General features: G+C 38.0%; 1 protein-coding gene across 2 annotated transcripts in view; it reads right to left on the bottom strand.

Annotated features, from left to right (window-relative positions):
* Positions 1-22,661, bottom strand: part of FOCAD (focadhesin) — a 92,795-nt gene that overhangs the window by 19,338 nt on the left and 50,796 nt on the right. For both annotated transcript variants that reach the window (XM_041399094.1, XM_041399095.1), the window contains 11 exons: positions 21,916-21,999; positions 20,302-20,434; positions 17,467-17,655; positions 17,145-17,266; positions 9,592-9,684; positions 7,494-7,582; positions 5,315-5,356; positions 3,946-4,057; positions 3,316-3,432; positions 2,731-2,969; positions 1,203-1,292 (listed from right to left, as the gene is read on the bottom strand). In XM_041399094.1, coding sequence (XP_041255028.1) covers positions 1,203-1,292; positions 2,731-2,969; positions 3,316-3,432; positions 3,946-4,057; positions 5,315-5,356; positions 7,494-7,582; positions 9,592-9,684; positions 17,145-17,266; positions 17,467-17,655; positions 20,302-20,434; positions 21,916-21,999 — 1,310 coding nt within the window. The remainder of the gene's footprint in view (positions 1-1,202; positions 1,293-2,730; positions 2,970-3,315; positions 3,433-3,945; positions 4,058-5,314; positions 5,357-7,493; positions 7,583-9,591; positions 9,685-17,144; positions 17,267-17,466; positions 17,656-20,301; positions 20,435-21,915; positions 22,000-22,661) is intronic.

The following is a 22,661-nucleotide window of genomic DNA, read 5'->3' as shown; positions in this document are numbered from 1 at the left end:
TTCTACATGGTATCTCAGATTTCCTAGCACATTTTAAGTGTTTTAATGCTAGAGGATCAGGTTGCAGGGAGTCCTGCCTTCCACAAGGTGCAGCCTGAGCCTGGACAGCACTAATTTCCACACCTGCACTGCTCAGCAGACCTATGCTCAAAACACCATCAGCCTGTTTTTTGTGAAAAAGAAAATCACTGATTTAGCAGGAGTGAAACACTGGTGAAAATGCTCATGCCTCACAGCTGATCATGCCTGTGTCACACTGGATGAAAAGGCTGGAAAGGACCTTCCTTTGGAACAGCAGTTTACAAGTAGGAATGCAAAATTTGAACAACTCTGCAACATTTACAACTTTACATTATTTCTTTGCTCACAGAGAGAACTCATACTAGACACCAACTTGCTCTTAATCTTTAAAAACCATAGACATCACAAAAAACTACCCCCTCTTCAATCTTCCCCCTTTTGCTTGCCATTGTTTCATATTCTTCTGGCAACCTCTTCCTGCCAGAGAAGTCTGGCTTGGCTCTTCCCTAAGGCTTTGATCTCCAGCTAACAGGCTGCACAAACCAGAAGCAATAGGCAGGACAAAGGGTAGCTGGTAGAATCTCTGTGTACTGTGTGTCTCACCCTGTGCCACTCAAAAGGCAACAGAAATCCTTACTAAGCTATATAGGTTCACAGCCCAATGGTGCACAGCTATGACTCCTCAGAGCTTTTCAGAAAGTGCACTGGAGAAAGGAGGGCAAAGGCAAATGGGAATTATTGCTGTTTCTTTTGAATGGTGAAGAGCTGGGCAGAGTAATGCTCAAACTGAAAGAAAACCTTATGCACTCACACTGAGCTGCTCAAGGTACTGTGGTTCCCTCCCCGATAACTGCTGTGGAAGAAACATCCTGCCATGCTATGCTAGCTGTCTCATGGCAACTGACATGTGTTTTACTGTCTAAGGAGACTCAAATTCTAACTGTCAAAACTTAAGCAGTGTAGATAAGTCTGTGACTGACTCTGTTTTAGGGAGCATGGGGACCTCCAAAGGGCCTTTCCAGCCTGCCTGAGCTGGTGATTATATGGAAGTACTCAGAACCCATTGTCTCCTTGTCCTATTCTTATACTTTTCTGTGTAGAATTAAGGAAGAAAACGTGAAAAAAAAAAAAAAAAAGGTATAGTTCAAAATAAAGTATCACCAGTAATATAGGAAACTCACTTGTACTCCAGATTGGTGTCAAAGCAGCAGTCCTCCAACACATCCAGGGACTTCATCAGAACCAAGTTCATCTGTTGACCAGGTATATCACTACAAAACCAAACCAAAACAGAAAAAAAAAGATCCAATGCCTGACAGTGGGAGGAGGAACCTGATAAAACATCATCTCAGCTAGATGTGTAACTACTTATAAGCTGAAAATTCATGACATTTCACACTATTAGCTCTCTCAATCTCTCTCCACCTCACTGCCTAACTTACTGATAAAAAAGATGTGTTTACATCTCACTCCAAAAGTGTCATATGGACTCCTCTCTTATAAAACATATACTCAATTTTCATAATGAACAGGGCATCTTTAATGGAAAGATCTATAATCTGATATAAACTATAGTTCCATTCCTATGAGTTTTGATTTGTTACAAGACAACAATGCTTTGAAGAATGTGTAAGATTAAGGTTTCAAAACATGTAGGGCAGTGAAAGAGTAAAACTAGTCTGTAAGAAATGGTTAGATAAATGTATTCACTTAACACCCCTCACCATGAAATTAAACAAACACAAACCCCCAAAATATTGATTCACATACTCCAAAATACTAGGCTGATGTAACTTCATTCTGTGTAAGAGTCTTTTAATGCTTGTACATAGCTCAGCTGTCCCACTGACTAAACATCCAGGGGTATTCCATTCCCACATTACATGGCTGTGTCAATGGCAGCAAGGCATCAAGACACCAAAGTGTGAAGATTAGAACTCAGCAATGCTTCAGTTTTAACAAGATCAGGTGCCTTGGAAACATTAGTTTCACTGAGCAAAGTAACAACTGACAATCAGATCTGTTTGGTACTTCTGCTTGTGTACTAATGAAACATTTTTTCCAAGTATACAAGAAGAAACAATCCCTAGCAGTCAACACTCTGGAGGAATATAAAGTCCTACCTAAAAACCTACTACTTAATTTCTCTGGAATCACCAGAAATTTGCAACTGAGGCCAACCTTTCTGAAAAGGAGGCATTTTCTAACAACTTCAGAATACTTCCGTGCTGCCAACACAGCTGTAACAGCATGCTTTAAAAACAGTTCATTACACTACTTCCATCCTCACATTTGTAACTCACATGACGTAAGTGAACACCGTCCCATGCACTGTCCCAGAGCACCACTTATAAAGGAACCACAAAGAGTTGTGAATTATTTTACAATTATGTCTTCCACCATAACTAGTCCCATTTAAAAGCATTTCTGTTGTTCTTATGGCTGACTGCTTTAAATTTAGTACCTTAGGATATTATGAAAATTAGTCACTCATCTTGAAGGAATGACAAAGTACCTAGGATAGCACTGGAAGGGGCTAAAGTGGTGGGGGGAAGACTGATAATAAAAGGCACCATTTAAGAAACATTACAAAGCCCTTCAAGAATCATTTGCCTATGACTTGTAAATACTTAAATTCCTCAGCGCTTAAGGCCACATGCAGAAAAAGGAAGTTACCTTTGCAACTACATTAAATACGGTAGCTCTCACCTGACTTTTTCTTCATACAAACGTGAGATGAACATCCCCAAACCAAGACCCATGTGTATTTGAACCGCTTGAGACTCGTCAGCATTTGGTTTCCCAGGTAACCGGTCAGTAAGCATACTCAGGACCTCCTCAATCTTCTCCTTGCATGATACAATGAAAATTGGCACCAGGAGAGACAAAGCTGTGGCTGCACAGGATCGAGCTATAATACTAGCAGTATTTTCACCTGAGTAAGATTTCTAGAAAAACACAAAAGAGAGCATTTTTTTTCTCTTACTCCTTTCCAGGCAATAACTCTCAGAATTTGAGGAATTTAAAATAAACACTTAGAGAGCTAACAGCAGCACAGATGCATTGCAATCTGACATTCCTTGCATGCAGCTTTTACCATTTTGATAATAAAGACAAAAACTTCAAGCAAACACAAATACAAACAGAAAGCACAATGAAAGAAAATGAGTAAGAGCAAGAAAAGTCTTGATTTTTCCCTATTCCAACTACTACAGCTCAAACAGAATCAGGAAACATCATTATTAGAACTCCAGGTATGAAATATTGCCTTGCCTTTAGTACCATAGCACATACCTGATAGAACCATGGGAAGACTTGACCTTTAGGCTGGTAGCGGCTATTCACAATACTCAAGAGGGTCTCCGTGACCATGGAAATCCAGTGTTTCATAGGAATAAAATCAGGTTCAGTCTAAAAAATCAAACCCAAATAGTCATCATTATTTTTTCTTAAATCAAGTTCTACCTAAACAGAAGCTCAGTTGCTGATGTTCTAGCTGTGATCCATCATGAATGAGATTATTTTGTCATTCCTATGTAGTGTAAGTAGGATCATCTACTTGTCAGTGCTGGCTCTCCAGACACTACTTTTGATCAAGTACTATTCAGTGGAGCCAAAAATTATGAAATTATGAAAAAAGAGTTTGGCTGGCTTTCAGTGTCCATAGAGTGACCTCCATCTCATCTGTCAAAATGGTCAAATAAATGACCATTTAGACATTATGCATCTTGTGACAAGGCACATACATACTCTACATGCTTTGGTACCACAGAATTTGACAGACGACATTCACTGAGTGTGATGAAATTTTGACCTTGAAAATGTAAAGTACTTCACATGCACTTACCAGCCTCCCTGAACACCTGGTCATATTACTTCTCTGTATTCTACAAAGAAAAGGGACCCTCTCCCAGATTCACGCACCTCAGGCACCCCCCCTTCAGTGTCTGAAGAAAGGCTGCTTTCATATTTGGCTACAGCGACTGCAAGGCCAGTTAAAGCAAAAATAGAGTTTCCTTTCACCACTGGGCTTTCTCTGAACAGAAAAAGGAAAACAGTTAAGAAACATAGTAAAGATGCTGGCAACAAAACATGCATCTCAAAACAGAAAAGTTATGCTACAGGTGATCCAGGAGGGAAGGCCTTTGCTCCTAGCAACTTCATTGGGCTCTCTTCTAGCTCAGCAGCAATGTGCTACATTTCGTCTTCAGGAATTAGAGAAAGAATGGAGGGAAGAAGCGTTTCAGTCTTTTTTTTTCTTGTCTGTCTTTTATATAAAGGAGAGTACATATGAAATTGTATAAAAACAGAAGCTTTCTTCCACTATAATAAGGAATGCTACCCTGTAGAGCAAGTAGCACTTGCAGCAGTTGGTCTTAGCTAGTACCATTTCCATAGAGGACAAAACAGAAACATCTTCAAATGGAGAATGCTGGAGAGGCAGATGCCACTTCATTGCAAGATGCCACTTCACAGCATGAGAAGATTTAGCAGAGCAGCCATTATTATCAGCTTAAAAAAGTTTTGAATTATTTCCTTACACTACTAAAACACTAACATAATGGAAAATTATAGGATTCATCACTTCTATGACAGTGCAAACCTTTAAGGAAATCAAGAAAGAAAATCTGACAAAAAAAGAGGGAAAACATAACTGTGTTCAATTTTGTATAAGGAAGTATGTTGATATTTTAGTCATTCCCAGAAATGGGAAAACAAACTGCAATATAATCCTGATGGAAGTCTCTTACATTATTTTACAAAAGCACCTGAACAATATGACCGTGTAAGACCACTTACAGGCCACTAGACTCTTTGCAACAGTCTTCCATTTCTAAAAACTTCCTTGATTGCTGCTGTGAAAATATATCTACACTGCCAATCTGGCATTTATTCCAGATCCAAAGATGTCATTATCACAGTAAAAGTATTTTCTGGATTTCTGTTTTGCTTTTTAAAACAAGAAACATGAGTCTTAGTGGAATGTCATCATTTGAAACAGTGAAACTACCTCCTCTGAGATAAGAAGTACTTGCAAATAATCACAAGAAGGTACTTAGTTAAATTCTTTGAAGTCTCTCAATATCTTTTGCCTTAAATAATTTCCTAAGCTTCTAAAAGGCAACATTTCATTATGTACCTCAGAGAGAAACTTCTAAATCCACACACCCATGAAACCTGGATGCTTTAAATTTAATGAAGGTAAAAATCATCTTAACAAGATCTAGGAGGAAAAGGAACAGTGTGAAATATGGGAAAAAACAATCATCTGTAGTAATTTAGCAGTTCTTACTTGGAAGCACCTTTGATGACATCGGTCAACATATCTCTGACCCTGCAAGAGAACAGAAAGAATTTACACAATGTTCATTACAGTATAGTGTGAACTCAGCTAAATTCCTCTTTTGTCTTACATAAGTCTATTCAAGGTTAACAACTGTATCAGCCAATCAGAAGACTTAGCACAAAATAATTACATGCATTTAATCTGTAGTTTAATCCCAAGTTTCTTCATGCTCACGTGCACTCCCAGTATTTTATAAAGGACTCTTATTTGATTTAATACGACTTCTCGTAAAATACTGGTTCATGCGACAGCCGTAAATATGCTTTTTGAGCACATCAAACACATAAGTTTCCAAATCATTGTGCTATGTTCTAGCATAATGAAATCTGAATGTTTTATAAAGGACAAGCATTACAATTTATTCAACACTTTATTTCTGGAAACCACTACAGGCAGTTATGCTATGGCATAGTATATAAACCTGAATCAATTTAAATTAAAGCAATAGGAGTGGCTACAATTTCTTACACATTATTGTAGTTGATTTGTAACTGGCTACCTGTTTTCAATTGTTTAGTTTTGCATTCATATCAAGACTGAAGCAAAGATGCAATCAATCTCCTACACTGAAAGTTCAATTGTTTAGTTTTGCATTCATATCAAGACTGAAGCAAAGATGCAATCAATCTCCTACACTGAAAGGTGTGGATGAGGAGAGAGATCCTCTATTCTAAAAGATACAATTCTGTCATGGCCATGAATGTCATGCTACATAAAAAAGCAACTTTAGACTGAAAATGCATGTCTTCTAAAACAGAGCTGTATGTTATAAGACTAAGTTACACTCAAGCTTTCAAAGAAACCTACCCAGATCTTCCTTCACAATCACACTGCTTTGCACACAGTTGGAAAGTCACCACACTAGAAGCATTCACAGCTTGGTAAACACCAATGCAAAACTGCACAAAAAAATTTTGCAAAATTTACACAATAAAGGATCAACACTAAAGTTTATACCACATTGTCCACAATTAGGTTAACCCTAATGAGCAATAAAAATGCTTAACGGCTGCTGAAGTTAGGGCCCTGAGGAACCAAGCAAATAATTGTGAACTGGAAAAAAAACTAAAGGTACTACTGGGCTCCAGTTAATTTCCTGCTTTGATTTTTTTTCCTGATAAAGGGAATTCTGTTCATTTTTTTACATAGCTTACATTATCACCATTTAGGAAATAAAGAGCAGAAATTCCTTCAGGAGAAATCTACGAAAGCAGCATTGTTACAGGCCTTTTTATACCCTATCAAGAAAAGGATCATTCATTAATAAAGGATCTTTTCTACAACACTGTAGCATTCTGGTTCTTACAATACAAGCCTGTATTCCAGAATTAGCTGGAATTCAGAACAAATTCTGAATTCTTCGTGAGTAGGACTTAATAACAGACCTTTTACATTGAAACACACAACAAGCATTTTGGCTTCGTACATATTTTGCTTCCAATACACTTGTGAGCAAGCATAAGATATTTATACTGTCCATGGATAGATAGCTTTCTTCTCTTGTAAAGCCTCCCACTGCCCCCCTTCTTCTCTTGGCCATGCATGTATATAGCTAAATCCTGACTAACTGACAGACCCTTGTCACCTGACTGAAACAGAATTAGTGCAGAATATGGATCAGGGTGTGCATCATGTGCTTGCTTTTAAACAACATTCTCACACACAATAATGGTAACTTAGCATCAGTACACCATGACATACATCAGATTGTGACTTGCATTTCTTTTATCAAGGTATTTTCAGTGAAACAGCTCATTAAACTCTCAAGAAGGCAATTTTTATCTTTGCATAACCTTTCTCCTTTAACATCCTATAAAACCACTGAATTCTTTCACTCTTTCCAGCTGCTCATCCTTCAAAATTCTCAGGCTCTGTAGAGGGAAGGTACCTGTGAACCCATGCATATGGAAATCCTTACAATCACCCAATATTCTTTGTTTCCACTCCCTTCTCCCATCATGGTCATTGTATCCGGTGGTTGGTTGTTTAGTTTCGGGTTTGTTTTTACTTTTTTCATTAGTGCTCATATAGTCTTTGAACTTGTAAAATTAACGGCTTTAAAATCTTGTCCTCCTCTGTCCCCTTACCACTACAAATGGTCAGGAGGACATGGGCACTTCCTTACCACAGCCAGGCTGTAAATTGTTTGTACTGCACCTCTTCAGGATTCTCTTTTCCATGTTTTAACTGCATCTCCAGCTCTGCCTGCCTCCCCTGCAGAATTGCAAAAACAGTAAAAAATTAAGCTTTATTTACATCATAAGATTTCTCCAGAGAATACTCAGGTTACACATGTAGCTTAACCTAAGGGCTAATTTATAAGTGACCTTGACTGCTCTGCATAGGGGATCCCACTGTAATATACAATATATGAAGGAGAAGAATCCATAATTTTTTGTTCTGAGTAAGAAAAACAAACTGCAGATGGCATAAACGACCACAAATACTGAGGCATCTATTCTAGTACATGCAGAGACAAGCTTCCTTGGGAAGGACTACAACAAGCATGGACTGAGTTTTAGAAGTCTGATAGCTAAATGGATTCTAACAGCAAAACATCACATTCTTGATGCTCTGCTTAAGGCAGAATTCCTCATTCTTTTACTTTACATAACTCTGACCTCCCTGTGATTTCCTACACCATTCTTTCTGTATATTGAAAGAGGTGATATGGATTCTGCCCTCTAACATGTTGTATGTAGCAGCCTGAATTGCTGCTAGTGAAGTACATGACAAAGAAGCAAAAACGGCCCTGTCACCAGTGGCTGAATTAATAATCTGTGTAATATCCACAGATGATTAATTCAGCCACCGGTGACAGTTGTAACATGTTATAACATATGTTATCTAAAAATACCTAAAGCAGCTTTGTTTTAATATTCCATCTCCAATAGAGAGAAGTATAACTTAACTTGTTTAGCTTGTCAATTACTGCTCCTTAGCAGATTATTAAGACTTAAATGAAAAAATACGGGCACACATGCTGTATTTTTCTGGTATTGAATGCTTGTAATTTGGTTGTACATACCAACCTGAAAATACAACACAGTGAATCTTGAAAATCCAGGTCTCACTCAAAAAGTGACCCTCCACAGAGGTTAAAGGAGTACATCAACACACTGACTGAAAAGAAGGCAGTATAGCAGCTCAGAAACACTGAATTATGTACTATCCAGCCTACTCATTTTATACTGTAGTCTCTTTTGGCCATCTCCAAGAAACGCACTACAAAAGTGTAAGGATTAAGTAAGAAGCAACAAACATAGGCTCTACTGTCCTGTAAAATGGCAAGAAATGCTACAGATCCTTTAAAAAAAAATCTGGTACATGCTAAGCTTCTTGTGAAATCTTGCCTTGGAAGGGAAGCAAATTAGGAAAGTGATTAAATGCAAGAGACAATGTCTTCCAAGACCTAAACCTGCAATTTGAATAGCTGCTGCTTATTCTGTAATGGGGCTGGCCTGGTCCAGGATGTAGCATTTTGTTGAGGGTCAACATAAAAATTGTTTTGAAAATGTGAGAGAAGCATATGTTTTGCTGCACAGCCAAACAAGGAGCAAAGCTTCTAGAATTCGTTCAGCAACCTGCTGTTGTGCTGAAAACAGCTGATGTGGCCTGGAAACACATACAAATAAGCCCTTCTAGTAGCACAAAGAGAGCATTCTGGAAGGAAGCCATTTGCTAAACCTTTTCTAGATAATTTTCCTGTTGAAAATCAAATTATACTACATTGGTCTAGATACCAGGTCAGCTAACCTAACGAAAGAGAGAATTTAAGATATTTCTTAATATTAGATAGGGTTGAAAAAATTGGAAGAGGAGTCTCTTACAGTGCAGCAGGATGACATGCTGATTAAGGGGAAGTGCTTCTGTCTCCTTTATGGTACTGCTATTTCAAACTTCCTACCCAAGCATTCAGTTAGAGCTCCAGCTAAAATTTCATCTTCTAAAAATTCTAAAAAGTGACACTTTCTGCAAGTTGACACATGAACAAGCCTACATGAACCTGAACTGTAAATAGAAAGTGCACTTCTACAAAGTATCCCAGACTGTGCTGTCAGTTGCTGAAGACTCATATATAATTATTTTTTATAAATATTATAAACAAGCATCTCAAGCTTTTTTTTTTTTGTAACTTGTATGAGTGCTTTTGCTGGTAAAATTAAAACCCATACGACTTGAATAAGCATGAATGCCCATAATAATATATACGTCAAAATTACCTGCAGAACTGCACTGTAGGTTCGACTCATAAATCCTAACCAGGTCTGTGGCAGCAGTATGGAGTGGTGCCATTCAGAAGGCTGAATATTAACCTGTTCAACACACCAGAAAGGTTAGAAGCAGTTACATGAAATCTAATATATGCAGAATCTATGTTCTCCAGTCTATGACTTGCAGACAAACATTGACTCATTTCCACGGGCTATTACACATGGCTGTAGGAAACTAAAATTATAATGTACTTTATTCTCCTTTCTGATTTTACCCACACCAAGTTACTTTCAACTTCATTACCCAGGCCAGTCAAAAGTGGTTGCTTGAGGCAGTGCAACAAGTAATTGATCCCAGAGAGACAGTGGAACTGCATAACACAATAAGCACAACACTTAGCAGCACTGACAAATGTTTCTTCACTGTTTCTGAAGATCTTAGAAGTTTCTAAAAGCAGAATTGTTAATCAAGATAAATAACAGACCTCCCCCTGTATCATTATTTTCCTGAGTCGTCCTGCTTATTCACCTTTTTTATGCCCCTAACTATCTACGTAAACCAGTCAGTATTCTTTCTTCACTTGGACTTTATAACAAAAAAACAAAAGACCATCCTAAAGCTCCATGCCCACTGCTTTCAGTGAACCTGAAAGACTTGTGAAAAAGTACTAATACACCTATACAAACAAAAAAAAAGATAACATACTCCATCTTGCAGACAATACAAATATGACCTGAAGTAAAAACAAGGAAATCTCATCCTAATAATGACTAATGAACATTAGTCCTTCCTTTTAGTTACAATTATATTCACACCTCCTGCTCATATCTGTCCATCAATCTCTCCAAAAGTTTATGAGTAGTCAAGGTTCCAGTTAGAATTGTTTTTCTTGGGTTCCTGAGAAATCTGCTGCAAGTCCAGTCTTCCCCTCTGCCTCTACTCAGGAACTATTTTAAACTTGTGCATTATACTATTTCATCTAATTCTGTTAGTCAACAGACAGCTAAACATGACTCATCACGTGCACAGGTGGCCAAGAAGGGCTGGATCAATAATAGTGTGGCCAGCAGGGCCACGGCAATGATTGTATCTGTGTCCTTGGAACTGGGGAGACCACACCTTGAATTCTGTCCTAATTTCTGGGCCACTCACTTCAGGAAGAACACCGAGGTGCTGGAGAATGTCCAGAGAAGGACAGCAGAGCTGATGAATGATCTGGAGCACAAGTCCTGTTTGTTAGGACTGATTGTTAGGACTGACCGAGGGAGTTGGGGCTATGTAGTCCGGAGAACAGAGGATCATCAGGACCTTACTGCTCTCTACAACCACCTGAAAGGAAGGTGTAGCCAGGTGGGGATTGGCCTTTTCTCCCAGACAATTAGGGACAGGACAAGAGTACATAGTTCAAACTGTGCCAGGCAAGACTCGGGCTGGATATCAGAAGGAATTTCTTAATGTAAAGAGCTGTTAAGCATTGGAATGGACTGTCCAGGGAGGAGGTATATTCACCATCCCTGAAGGTGTTCAACAAATGTTTGAATGTGGCACTTAGTGCTATGGTCTAGACGAGAAAGTGGTGTCTGGTCAAAGACTGGTCCCAATGAGGTCTTCTCCAACCTAAATGATTCTGTGATTCAGGTTTAACTGGTCTTGTAGTGATTTGTGAAGCTCACTATTTAATCCACACCTATGAAAGCCAACAAAAGCAGGCCTGCAAAATACTGTATGAACATACAATATTAATGCAGGAATTAATTACAAAGCTTTAGGCATCTTGTGACATTTCAAGCATCTAAGACAATATGGTCTACCAGGAACACCTAAAATTTGCTTACGTGTTTGACAATAGAACTGCTGAGGTGCTTTTCATTAACTCTCCTCATGGCAGTAAACATTTTGCATTTATGTGGAATATAAGAAAGCAAAGAGGAAACTGAACATCTTCACAGAACAAAGAACATTCAAAATTCATCTGCAACTGAAAATGACTGGACATATTGCTGAAGATTTTCATATAAGCAGTACTGCAACCTGCTATTTCAGTATAGGAAAGCAGTAGCCTTTACTTGTCATCTATTACTGGATATCAAGGGTAACAACAACTAGACTAAGTGTTGAGTAATTAATACTGGAAACCACAAGCAAAGGTGACAAGTGAAGTTCAGATTGTTTTTTAAGTGCACAATTTATGTGTAAGAAAATATTAGCTGGCTGGGGAGGTGTGTGCAGGGAATGAGACTCAAGGAAATTGAGAACTAAGGACAAGTGCTTGTGGACCCCCATTGATGTGGGTTTTTCTTAGGAACATCACTTGGCCAGACCAAGCAGCCAAGCAGTTTTTAAGGAAGAGCCGCAACCTGATATCTGAGGCAGTAAGAAATGGCATGAACTTGGAGCCAGTAACTTGAACCTGTCAACTGATGCTTCAGAAGGACATGTCTGCCTGAAAAGGCACAAAATCATAGACCAGGCTGTTAAAATGCAAGACAGGTAATGCTGGCAAACCACAGGAGATACTACTCCTGTATGTGTTTGGGACATCACCTTTATGTCAGTGAAATGTTTAGACGTGTATTTGGACGTATGTCCCTGCTTGCATATGGGATATATAAAGTGCCACCTAGTGATTTCATAAATAAGGCTAGCATTATGTATCTGTAGCAAGGAAATAGTGAAACAGCCTCTCTTTTAATTTTGGATTTTGCTTAGGGCTCTTTTTAACATACTTGCATGCATGTACTTCCAAATCCACCCCCTAACATTTCTTCGTGAGAAAAAAATTGTCTTTCTCTAAAGCACAGTAGACTGCAGAAAAGAAAAACAAGTATCTGTCAGAAACTTGATTTGTGAATACTGTTTTATCACTGAATGAAATACACTCAGTAAATTCAGCAGTAGAAACCAGCACAAGCTAGTTCATATTCATAACTACATCCATCTAGGCACAGAAGAGTACAGTACAATGAATTCTGCTCCAGAAAATCCAATTGTCATCTTAAGGTACTTCACATACGAGGTTTGAATAAACTCTTCAGTATCTTGATTACATCAAAACCAAACCAGGAAAGAAAAGCACAGAAGGAGCTTTTCACTTTACTTTTCAAAGATGCATGCCATTACAGCACATCTAATTGAACACACTTAAAAAATATACAGGGAATGGTTCTTCCATGAGTATACAGAGTGCCTAACATGATTATTACTTGTAGGGAAGCAGTTAGTCAATACTGCATAACTCACCTCTGCAACTCATGTTTGCAATTGTCCCTGCAAATATAAATAGGAAATAGTCCTATAAATAGGACTTATAAAAAGGAAAAAGTAACTTGTGCTATTTCCAATACATTGAAAGCACTTGGATATTGAGAAACATGCAAAGGCAAGACCCTTCTCCATTTTAAAAAAACCCTACAAATTGCACCAGTTCAGAGTGCCAAAGGCACCATCTACCATATTGGTCTGCCAATAGCAGTTTGCCTCCGTGCTTTTTGCATGCAGGATGAACTGTCCTCTTCGTCTCCACTAAAGAACAAGAAGACGGACAGCTAGCTGAAAGCCTAGTAACTCTAACACACATGAACAGAACCATCAAAATATATAGTACATTATGTGAACATACGTGACTATTCATTCCCAATTGTTTTTACAACAGATTAAGTGAATCTGGTAAGAAATTATTCCTATGAATTTCTATGAAGCATTACTTGCAAAACCTGAAACAGTCACAGGCAATATTTTGAGACTTCTTGTACAGTGTGCTCCAGGGCAGCCATAGGAATAAAGAAAACCTATGGTCTATATTTCTAACCACCGTCACTACAGTAACTTACATGTCCCCTCAGAGAGCGGCTGACAAGCTCTGTTTAATGATGAAACAGCAGATCCCCATTTCGAGGGGAATTATGATCATTCTCTTTCAACTCACCAGTGACCACTAAAGAGCAACACAGCCAGCATTTGAAACATACCACAGTTTACTGATCCTATTTTCTTCTTCCTGTGAAATACCTGTTCAAGTAACATCAAGAAAACCCCTTCTGCATCTTAATCTGATCCTGATGACAGATATCACAGACATGTCCCATTCCTCAGGTAGAATAGCAACTAGGTGATAGAATAAGCATGGTCCATTAAGGTTGACTAGTAAATTATCTTTTTGCTGCTGTTACTGTTCAGTTGAATGGCAGCTAAACCCAGGTATTTGTTATTTGTATGCTTTAAAGGACTTTACAACATACAAGAAGAAAATCTTTCCTCTGCACGTAAACATCATATAACTTTTTTTTGATAGCAGAATACCAGGCATCACGTTTTACACATAAATAATCTCAACAAAATGAGGGTATTTTCGAGCCCCTCACCTTGCCCCAGTTGCCAAAATCCAAGTGCAATAATGGCAACTAGGCATACACAGATACAGACAGATAGACAATCCATAGGTTCCTATTTTATAGCTGTGAGCGTAGATCAAACCACTGAAGACACAAAAACGTTATTATCCCAGTATGGGATAGGACTTAGGACTGCTTAACCCTAACTAGGAAAATGCAAACTGCTGGAGATTTTTCAAGGTAAAATAAGTAGATGCCTGCTATCTCCAATTAATTGCATTTTCTTGATGTTTACATGAACCTCAGAATTTATTCGGTGTTACACAGACCCTCAATGCTTCAAAGGCAACTCTAAGACTTCTTATTGATAGAACACTCACTCCTTACTTAAGATGTCACTATAAGGATTAACCCCTACAACTTCTTCCCTCTCCCAAAACAATGAGTCAAAGCAGCAGCAAAAATAGTGTCATTCCTATAGGATTGTAAGAATAAGATGGGACTAGGTCCTACGAACCCAATTTTCTTTGACCAATTTGGCAGTTTTATAGCTTAGGCTCCCTGTCTTTACTGTTAAACTCTGTTCCTCAGAAGAGAACACTGAGGACCAAACAAACATTAAAGCATGAAATTTAGTGTGATGAGCCCAGGGACTTATTTCTCACCTAGCCAAAGGCCTGAACAACTCTTTTCTGACCACCCCGTCTCTATGGACAAAGGGAAAAAGCAGGAAAAAGCTTTGATTCTTAAAGCAGTGTAAACTGAGAACAGAAGTACTGATTTTTTTAATCATAATTTTATAGTTAATGTAGATTTTTCCTAAGACGGTGCAGTTAGCATTGTCTGAAGATATTCTGTGTTTAGGTTTAAAATATAAACATATTTGGATTTATTTTTAGTTTTACTACACCTTGAATCAATCAGCGTGGTAAAGTACTGAGAGACTAGGTAAAATATTTCTGTCTCCAGTCATTCTAGGTATTCATTAACTTGATCCAGTTCACCACATTCTCCACAACAAAACTGCCATATTTTGTCTGGCAAACCATTTTAAGGTTCTGTTTCTAGGAAGATAGCTTGTTCACATAAGAGAGTCAATTTTGGATGTGCTGCTGGATTTTGTAATCACTGCTATTACACACAAATATTTTTTTACCAGGATTTTAATTGATGCTTTAGGGCAACAGGCAACTGTTTAAAACCAAGTTCAGAATTGATCTGCATCCCATTTTAATCTGACTGATATAAAACCTTCATACATGCCTTCTATGGTAATGTAATTAAACATGTTTTTCTTCAGAACCACTGTCACAGAACTTAAGTCTCTCTGGATGAAGCAATTACATGCAGTGCAGAGCTTTTCCTTCTGGATACTATGGAAGCTCATGCTTCATTCATAACTCATTAATCTGAATCTGTTCCTCTGACATATGAAACATCCCTGTGGATTTTCCCTGGTGCTCTCCACTGGAGCTTCCAAATAGTTAGAAAGCATTCACTAATTTACACTCTTGTGATGATGATGGGCATTATGTCCAGTTTCTGCTTTCATTCTTTAGCAGCAATGAGGTCAAGATGGAAAACATCTATTAAATTTGCATACATGGTTAGATATCTTGAGGTAAGTGTTCAAGTGTGGTTGTCTAAATTTTTCTAGATTGAGAGAAGAACTTTACATCTAAAGTACTTCATAATCCTATTGACACTGACTTCACAATACAGAGCCAGAGATGGATTTCTGTAGTCCAGTCCAACTGGTGCAGACTGGCTTTTTTCCTTGTACACCTGGCCTAAATTCCACTAGGATCCACAGACACTGGTGTTACTATGGCCATAAGACATGATTATTTTTTGTGTCTTTTCAGTTGTGAAGGACCAAAATTGTTAAGATGTTATATGGAAAGCTAGCAAAACAGAAGAGTTTGAGAGATGGTACAGAGCCAGAAGACTGTACTAGCCAGAAGCATCCAACTTCACCATGGCACACATTTGACTGGAAACTTCAGGCAAACTACGCTGCAGACAGGTTTGTTAGAGAGACAACTGGCTTGCTTGCTCCAGTAAGATTGAGAGAGTTAACCAGTACAAACAAAATGTGAACATGCTGAAGCAGGACCTGACAGCAAAGCCCAGAGGGAGCCACGCAGGTGTACCACAGGATCAGAATGTAATCTACGTGCATTACCTATGGCACTTGCCTGTGTTCTACTGTCAGACTTTCAGCTTGTACACACAAAACTCTCCAAACTCTGCACACACAACCTAACCTTCCCACTCAAACCTTGTGCTGTACTTATTTCATAACTGAGTGTTTGATATCAGTGATTATAGTAGCATCATAGAAGAACTTCACAGCAGATATGCCTCACATCTGGGTGACAGTTACAAATCAGGACCCAGATCACCCCCTCAGATGCATGCAAGTAGCTCCTAAAGAAATCTAAAATGACTGTATTAATAGAATTATTTTACGAACTTTTAAGAGTTTAACACACTTTCAGTTGTGTTAAAAGCTGCTCCCATTGGGAAAGGAACACTTATTTCATTGGATCCAGTTGAACTGTTTGGTTTTTTTTACTGTTGCCCAAAATTTTCAAAGATGAACTTTGATATTCAAAAGTACTATAATTCAAATTCTCTGACAGACTTCATTACACACACTTTATTTTCCATAATGATTAAGTGAGGGCTTATTTCATGTCATTTTTCTAAAACCACACCAAAGGTAACGGCGTGGTTTTGGTGGCACAAGCCTAATAGGTCAAGAAGCTGAAATGTTTAAGAGACAGAAAAAAATGCCAAGTCTTAGCAAGGTGTAGATATTGTGTCCTCAAGGAACCCCATCACTGTTCAGGCCTGCTATTCACCCACAACTGGTTCCACATGACAGGTGTCAGGCATATATGAACAGCAGTCTACAAGGCAGAAAAGGGCAAAGCTCCTGTTCTTCTGATTTTCAGAAGGGGCATTTCAGCAGTGAACACTCAAAAACAAAAATTTTACATGTTAAGTTAGTGAGGGTGGGTGACCACGGTGGTAGGATGATGATCAGACTTGATGATTCTATGATTCTAGCTGTCCCTCACAACAACTTCAGTTAATTACGATACATTCATATATGCCATCACTAGCTGATACCAATATCCAATGCACATAAACAAAGGAGATAGTAAAGCAGGGAAGGAGGTGTAATAGTTCTGAAAAGCAAAGAAGAGCCAGCAACAACTTACCTCATGAATGAGGGCGACCAACATTTGTTGGAAATTGCGGCCCCTGCTGGCCAGAAATCGATTAATAGGCTTGCCATCCTTGCCCATGTGGACTGGGAGGTCGAAACACAGCAACATGCCAGCTGGAAGAGGGAGGGAAGGGGAACACAAAGGTCAATGCCTACACTCAAAGTCAAGGGAGAACCCAAAACACAGTAAGGTTAACTTAATAAAGCCAAGAATTCAAAAGAACATGCAAGCATATTTAAGGGGCGTAAAACATACTTTCTTAAGTTGATTCAAAATATGCATACTTCTCTACTTCAAGAAAGTGACAGCTTACCTGCAAGGCCTGGTGTCATGCCTGGTTGCTTGTTCCTCTCATACATTTTCAGCAAGAAATTTGGAACACCTGCCACTGTCTTCCCCTGGTCTGAGCGTGTGGTCCCTCCTCTTAATGCAGAATGATACACAGCACGTGGCATGTTGGTCATCTCCTGTTTCACAAGTGATGTTGCAAACTCTTCAAATGCTTCATGAAGTGGAATGCAAGGACATGAGAGGAAAGGGAATATGAGAAGATGACAACTGAGAGACAAAACTAACCCTGGAAAGCCCAGAATGACACTAGTACTTCTTTTCTGTTTCATTTTGGAGCATCAGTCTAAATCTGATGTTGTAGCATGGGAAGGAGGGACATCTACATCTGGAGATCTTTTTCCTTGAGCTACAGTGTCTATGAAATTGGAAAAAGCATTGCTGAAAATCATGGGAACTTGGTAAAAACAAGAAATGTGAGGACGTTCCAGTAGAAAGCTACTTTATTCAAAACTGACATAGGTATATTGAAGGTTGGAAAGAAATACCTTAACTATTCTGTGAGCTGCTGATTGCCTTCTTTGATTGCTACAAAACAACAGTAACGACAGCACATGGTTGACAGAAGGACACATAGCAGAGTCTAAATCATGTTTTTGCAGCATGTCAGGAAGGGCACCTGCATCTTGGGATTTTTTTCCTCTGCCTGTAATGCCAATATCCTTCAAACAAAACCCATAGAATGCAGTCAGCAATTCTCTCTGCAGTGATATAGACAGAAACTCTCAAGTCCTTGTCTTCAACCCTCAACCTCCAGTTTTGTTGGAGGAGGAGATATTTGTCGACATGAAAACACTATCCACCTACCTGCGCTAGACCTTTTATAAAAACTTTTTTGTTTAGGATGGCTACAACAATAGAGAAGAAATTTGCTAAAAGAGGAAGCCATTTCACTTCTGGAAACCATTCACATTGACAGAGACCCCTTATCACTGTTGTCATATTACTGCATTCGCTCATTATGCCAAAAGACATAAATATAAGCCATTCAGAAGCAATTCTTCAGGGAGGGGACAAGCCTAGGTTCTAGACTGACAAATATAACTCAAACTAAAACTAAAATCTGGATAAATTTAGTGAAACAACTAGATGTGCAGCAAATACTAGAAATACAGTATTTCAATGATTGAAATCAATCTCACGGTAAACAAAGACAACTAGCATCACATGAATAATATTTTGATTATTATTGTTGGTGCTGTTACTATTGTTATTATCATCATCTCCTCTGCAGTAAGGATACCACCCTTATGACTAACAACAATGATATCAAGCTTATAGTTCTTTCTATGAATTATTTTTAATTCTTTGTCTACCACATTTGAAAAAAGTCTTAGGTACCCAGAGTGAAAAACTATCAAAATAAAAAAAATAAGGCAGTCATACCCCTTCTGATATCCTGGGAATCTAGTATGTAGAAACAATATTAAAACTGATGTGACAAACCAGTTTTAAAGCAGTTTGAGATAAAATACTACCTAAAGCTCCACTTTCCAACACTTCTTGTAAGTAGTTTCATATTATTAATCTCAATACCATGCACCGCAAGAATTCCAGCAAATGAGATGACACAGACTCAGCTCCCATAGAACAGGCACTCTGTGGGCCTGTCTTGGACATTGCCCCATTAATCCAGTTTCATACTCTTTGGTGAAGCAATTCACTCTCAACAATCACTCCAGCCAGTCTCTAAAGCTTTTGCTCAAGTGTTCTGGACACTGTGTTAAATAACAACGTTAGAAAACACCTCTGAGTGAGAAACTGCTTAGTGAATGTTTCCATTCAACCCTTTTGATACCAGTCTTTGGTTGCTGCAACTCTGAATCCAGAGTATTCACTTTAAACTCCATTTTGGTTTCCCGTTCTCCTAGAAAATTGGCTATTTCAACTTTCATTACACAGATTTTTTGTCAAGATACATCACTCTCTTTCATTGAACTAGGTTATGTCATTCTCCCCCACAAAGTTTCCAGGATTTAGCAGTTAGGACTCTCTAGGTTAGGCTGCATACACTCCAGAGGCCAATGCATTCAGAGTTTGACAAATGGATTTTTTTAGGAACCTCCACTGGGAGAAAATATTACAAAATGCCACCTGCTATCTCATGGCAATGTTTACAGCCTGCAATCACAGGTGAAGATCCCACGTATTCTACAAAGAATAAAGTAACAATGTTTATGTCCTGACACAGTATCTCAAATCTTGTTACAGTAAGACAATGAGCATTTCTGGTAATTCAACTGCATAGGTTTCAGAACAAGTGTCAGAGAACATCTGTTGAAGCATACTTCAGTATCAATATACATCACTACATTTATGCATTGAGCATAGCACTGATATCTTAATCAATTAAGCAGACTTTGTGTACAGCATTGCTTTCATACCATTAATACTCTGTTTACAAAAAAATACATATAAAATATATTTTACTTCCATCTGTCCCAGGCTAAAACACAAAATTGCCTTTAGAAAGATCTGTTCAGTTCTCCCTAGTGAGGTTACTCTCATGAAACAGTGATACTTGAAGTATATAATAAGAAAGTGGCTTTCACTTTAGGATGGGTAAAGAACTTTAATTATAAACAATTTTCCCCCACCATCAGGACCTCTGTCACACAATCTTCCTAGAAATAGGTTGTGGGCTTTATTTTTTACTTTACATTTTTCCCTATCATTTCTTAGTGAAAAAAAGAAAGGCTGCACTTTAATGTGACACTCCACTCTAAAAGGAGCCCCAGGTCTGTATAGTCACTGTGATTCCTTATTTGTGAAGTGAACTCAAACACTGGATATATTATACCTCCTAAAACAGCAGCTGGTGTTAGAGACAACAGCTTGATATACGAAGAACCCGGAACAAACAGATTTGCCTCCTGATCTTCGTCATCTTCATTCATGTCTATCTCTTCCAGTGAGTCAACTTCTGGTCGTGCCTGGAAGATTTAAAAAAAAAAATTAAATGTCAGCACAAAAATCCCAAGTCCTCACTATTATTCATGATTCCGAGTGTCAAAAATATCAACTAAATATGAAAAGTTCCCCATTTCATTATTTTCACTCCATTTCATAAATTTGAAGCTTAATGAATAAAAGCTTTTCTTCTACCTGATTGAAAGGCAACACTGGTTGGTAAAAATCACAGGGTGTGTAAACACATATCTTTTATCTTTTTCAAAATTAATCTTGACACTTACAGCTGAACTAATATTCAAAAAACTTTAGTTTCACCCTGATTCTTCTTCAGGTTAACAATATTTTATATTGGCACTTTAATACAAATAAAACATTTTTGTTAGACACTACTTTTACATATTAGTTTTTGGAATTTGAAAAACTGCAACATATTTACATTTCTTTCAATTAAAACATACTTACTCATTTTCTGTAAAGTACTGCATGAGTAATAAGACTGTAAAGTAACTGCACTAGTAACACAGAACTATGCACTGCTGTGAAATATTTAGTCTTGCAGCAGAGTTTATCTATTTCCTTTATTCTATCCTGTTGTCTTCTATGTGAAACACATTTTTCATTTTTAAGGTTTATGCTGAACTCTTCTCATTGCTTTATATAAAGTATGTTTTTTAAAGTCACATATTCCAGCCTTTTAATAACAACCAGTTACAACACACAAATGGAGCCTATCATATAATAAAGCAGTAAATAAAACCTTTACTATAAAGCCATAGGATTCACTATTCCATGAAGTACCAATGGACTACTGAGTACTGCCTAGTCTCCCATACAATGTAAAAAAAGAGTCACACAAATTACTTTATGCTCATCTCCTTGAACTCTTGCATTCTGTTAGGTTACTGAGTCACCTAATCAGAAGTTTCAGAGTTTAACCACCCTCTGCACACTTAAAAAACCTTTTCTTCAACTCTTTTCTGACTGCCTTTATGACAAAACAGTAAGATGTTATGCTGTAAAAGTTCACAACAAAAATGGGAAAACTTTTCAGCTTAGTTCCAAAAATTGCACCTACTTTTCAAACTGACTTGCCTGTCTTGCAAACAAAAGCCCTATTCACGAGTGTGACTGCAATGGATGAAACAGCAATCACAAGAGCTGCTTAGTGCCAAGACTCAAATGCAAGCACTAAAAGAAGAGCATAAAATGCAAATCAGCTGCCCCAAAAAAAGCTGCTAGTTTAATAACAAAATAAGGAAAACTACCTTCTGAGTGCTTAGCTTTAAGTTTCATCTGTGCCTTTCCCTGCTTATAAGACTTAGCTATTCCAATTATACATGACATCATCTGATGTTACCAGCAGGAGCTTGTATTTCCTCAGGAGGCTCTCCTGAATTTCTGTCAGAGAAGGCCCAAGGACTGGTTTCCCTTTCAAGAGGATATAATCCATGTCAGATGGAAGTGTCAGATGTGCTTACTATCAAACATATAACATGGTTACCTGTCCAGGAAGATGAAGAACTGTATGTTCTTCAGAGTCAAATGATGAGAGTGATTTATAGGCTGAAATGGCTACAAGGGCATCCTAGAAAATTAAGAGGAAGAGAAAGAAAATCACAAACACAGCATATAGTATTGCTACCTACTAGAAATGCCACATGCAAAAAGCTTATCAAGTAACCACTGAATGCTGAAAAAGAGTTCAACAATGTTTTCCTCAATTGCCTACACTCTCAATTGCCTACTTTTTATATACACAATGAAAAGTAGCAAGATCAATTATCTAGGCTTGATAACAATCATTCTGAGCATTCTACTTCAGGTAGAAATATCCAATCTATGAGAATAATGTTGATAGCATATTGATGCTTACTCTAAATCAAAGACTTTCCAGCTTCCTATGCCAGTGTGCAGGTGCACAAGATGCTCAGAGGGAGCAAGGTCAAGACAGATGACCTGAACTGACCATAGGGACGTTATATATCATAGAACTTTATGCCTAGTATATAAACTCAGGGAAGCTGGCCAGAGAGTACCCATTACTGCTCAGGGATGGACTGGGCATCCCTCAATTGGTGGTGAGCAATTGTATTGTGCAACACTTGTTTGCAATTGAGTTTTACTCCTCTTTATCTTTTTTTATATCCCTTTTTTTATATCCCCTTTCTTTTATATCCCCTTCTACTATTATTGTTACTGTTATTTTGTTGTTGTTATTATTACAGATACTTTATTTCAGTTATGAAC

The sequence above is a fragment of the Onychostruthus taczanowskii genome, unplaced genomic scaffold (genome assembly GCF_017590055.1).
Source record: "Onychostruthus taczanowskii isolate IOZ18803 unplaced genomic scaffold, ASM1759005v1 scaffold154, whole genome shotgun sequence".
Classification (NCBI taxonomy): Eukaryota; Metazoa; Chordata; class Aves; order Passeriformes; family Passeridae; genus Onychostruthus; species Onychostruthus taczanowskii.
This window is presented reverse-complemented; position numbering and strand designations above follow the sequence as displayed.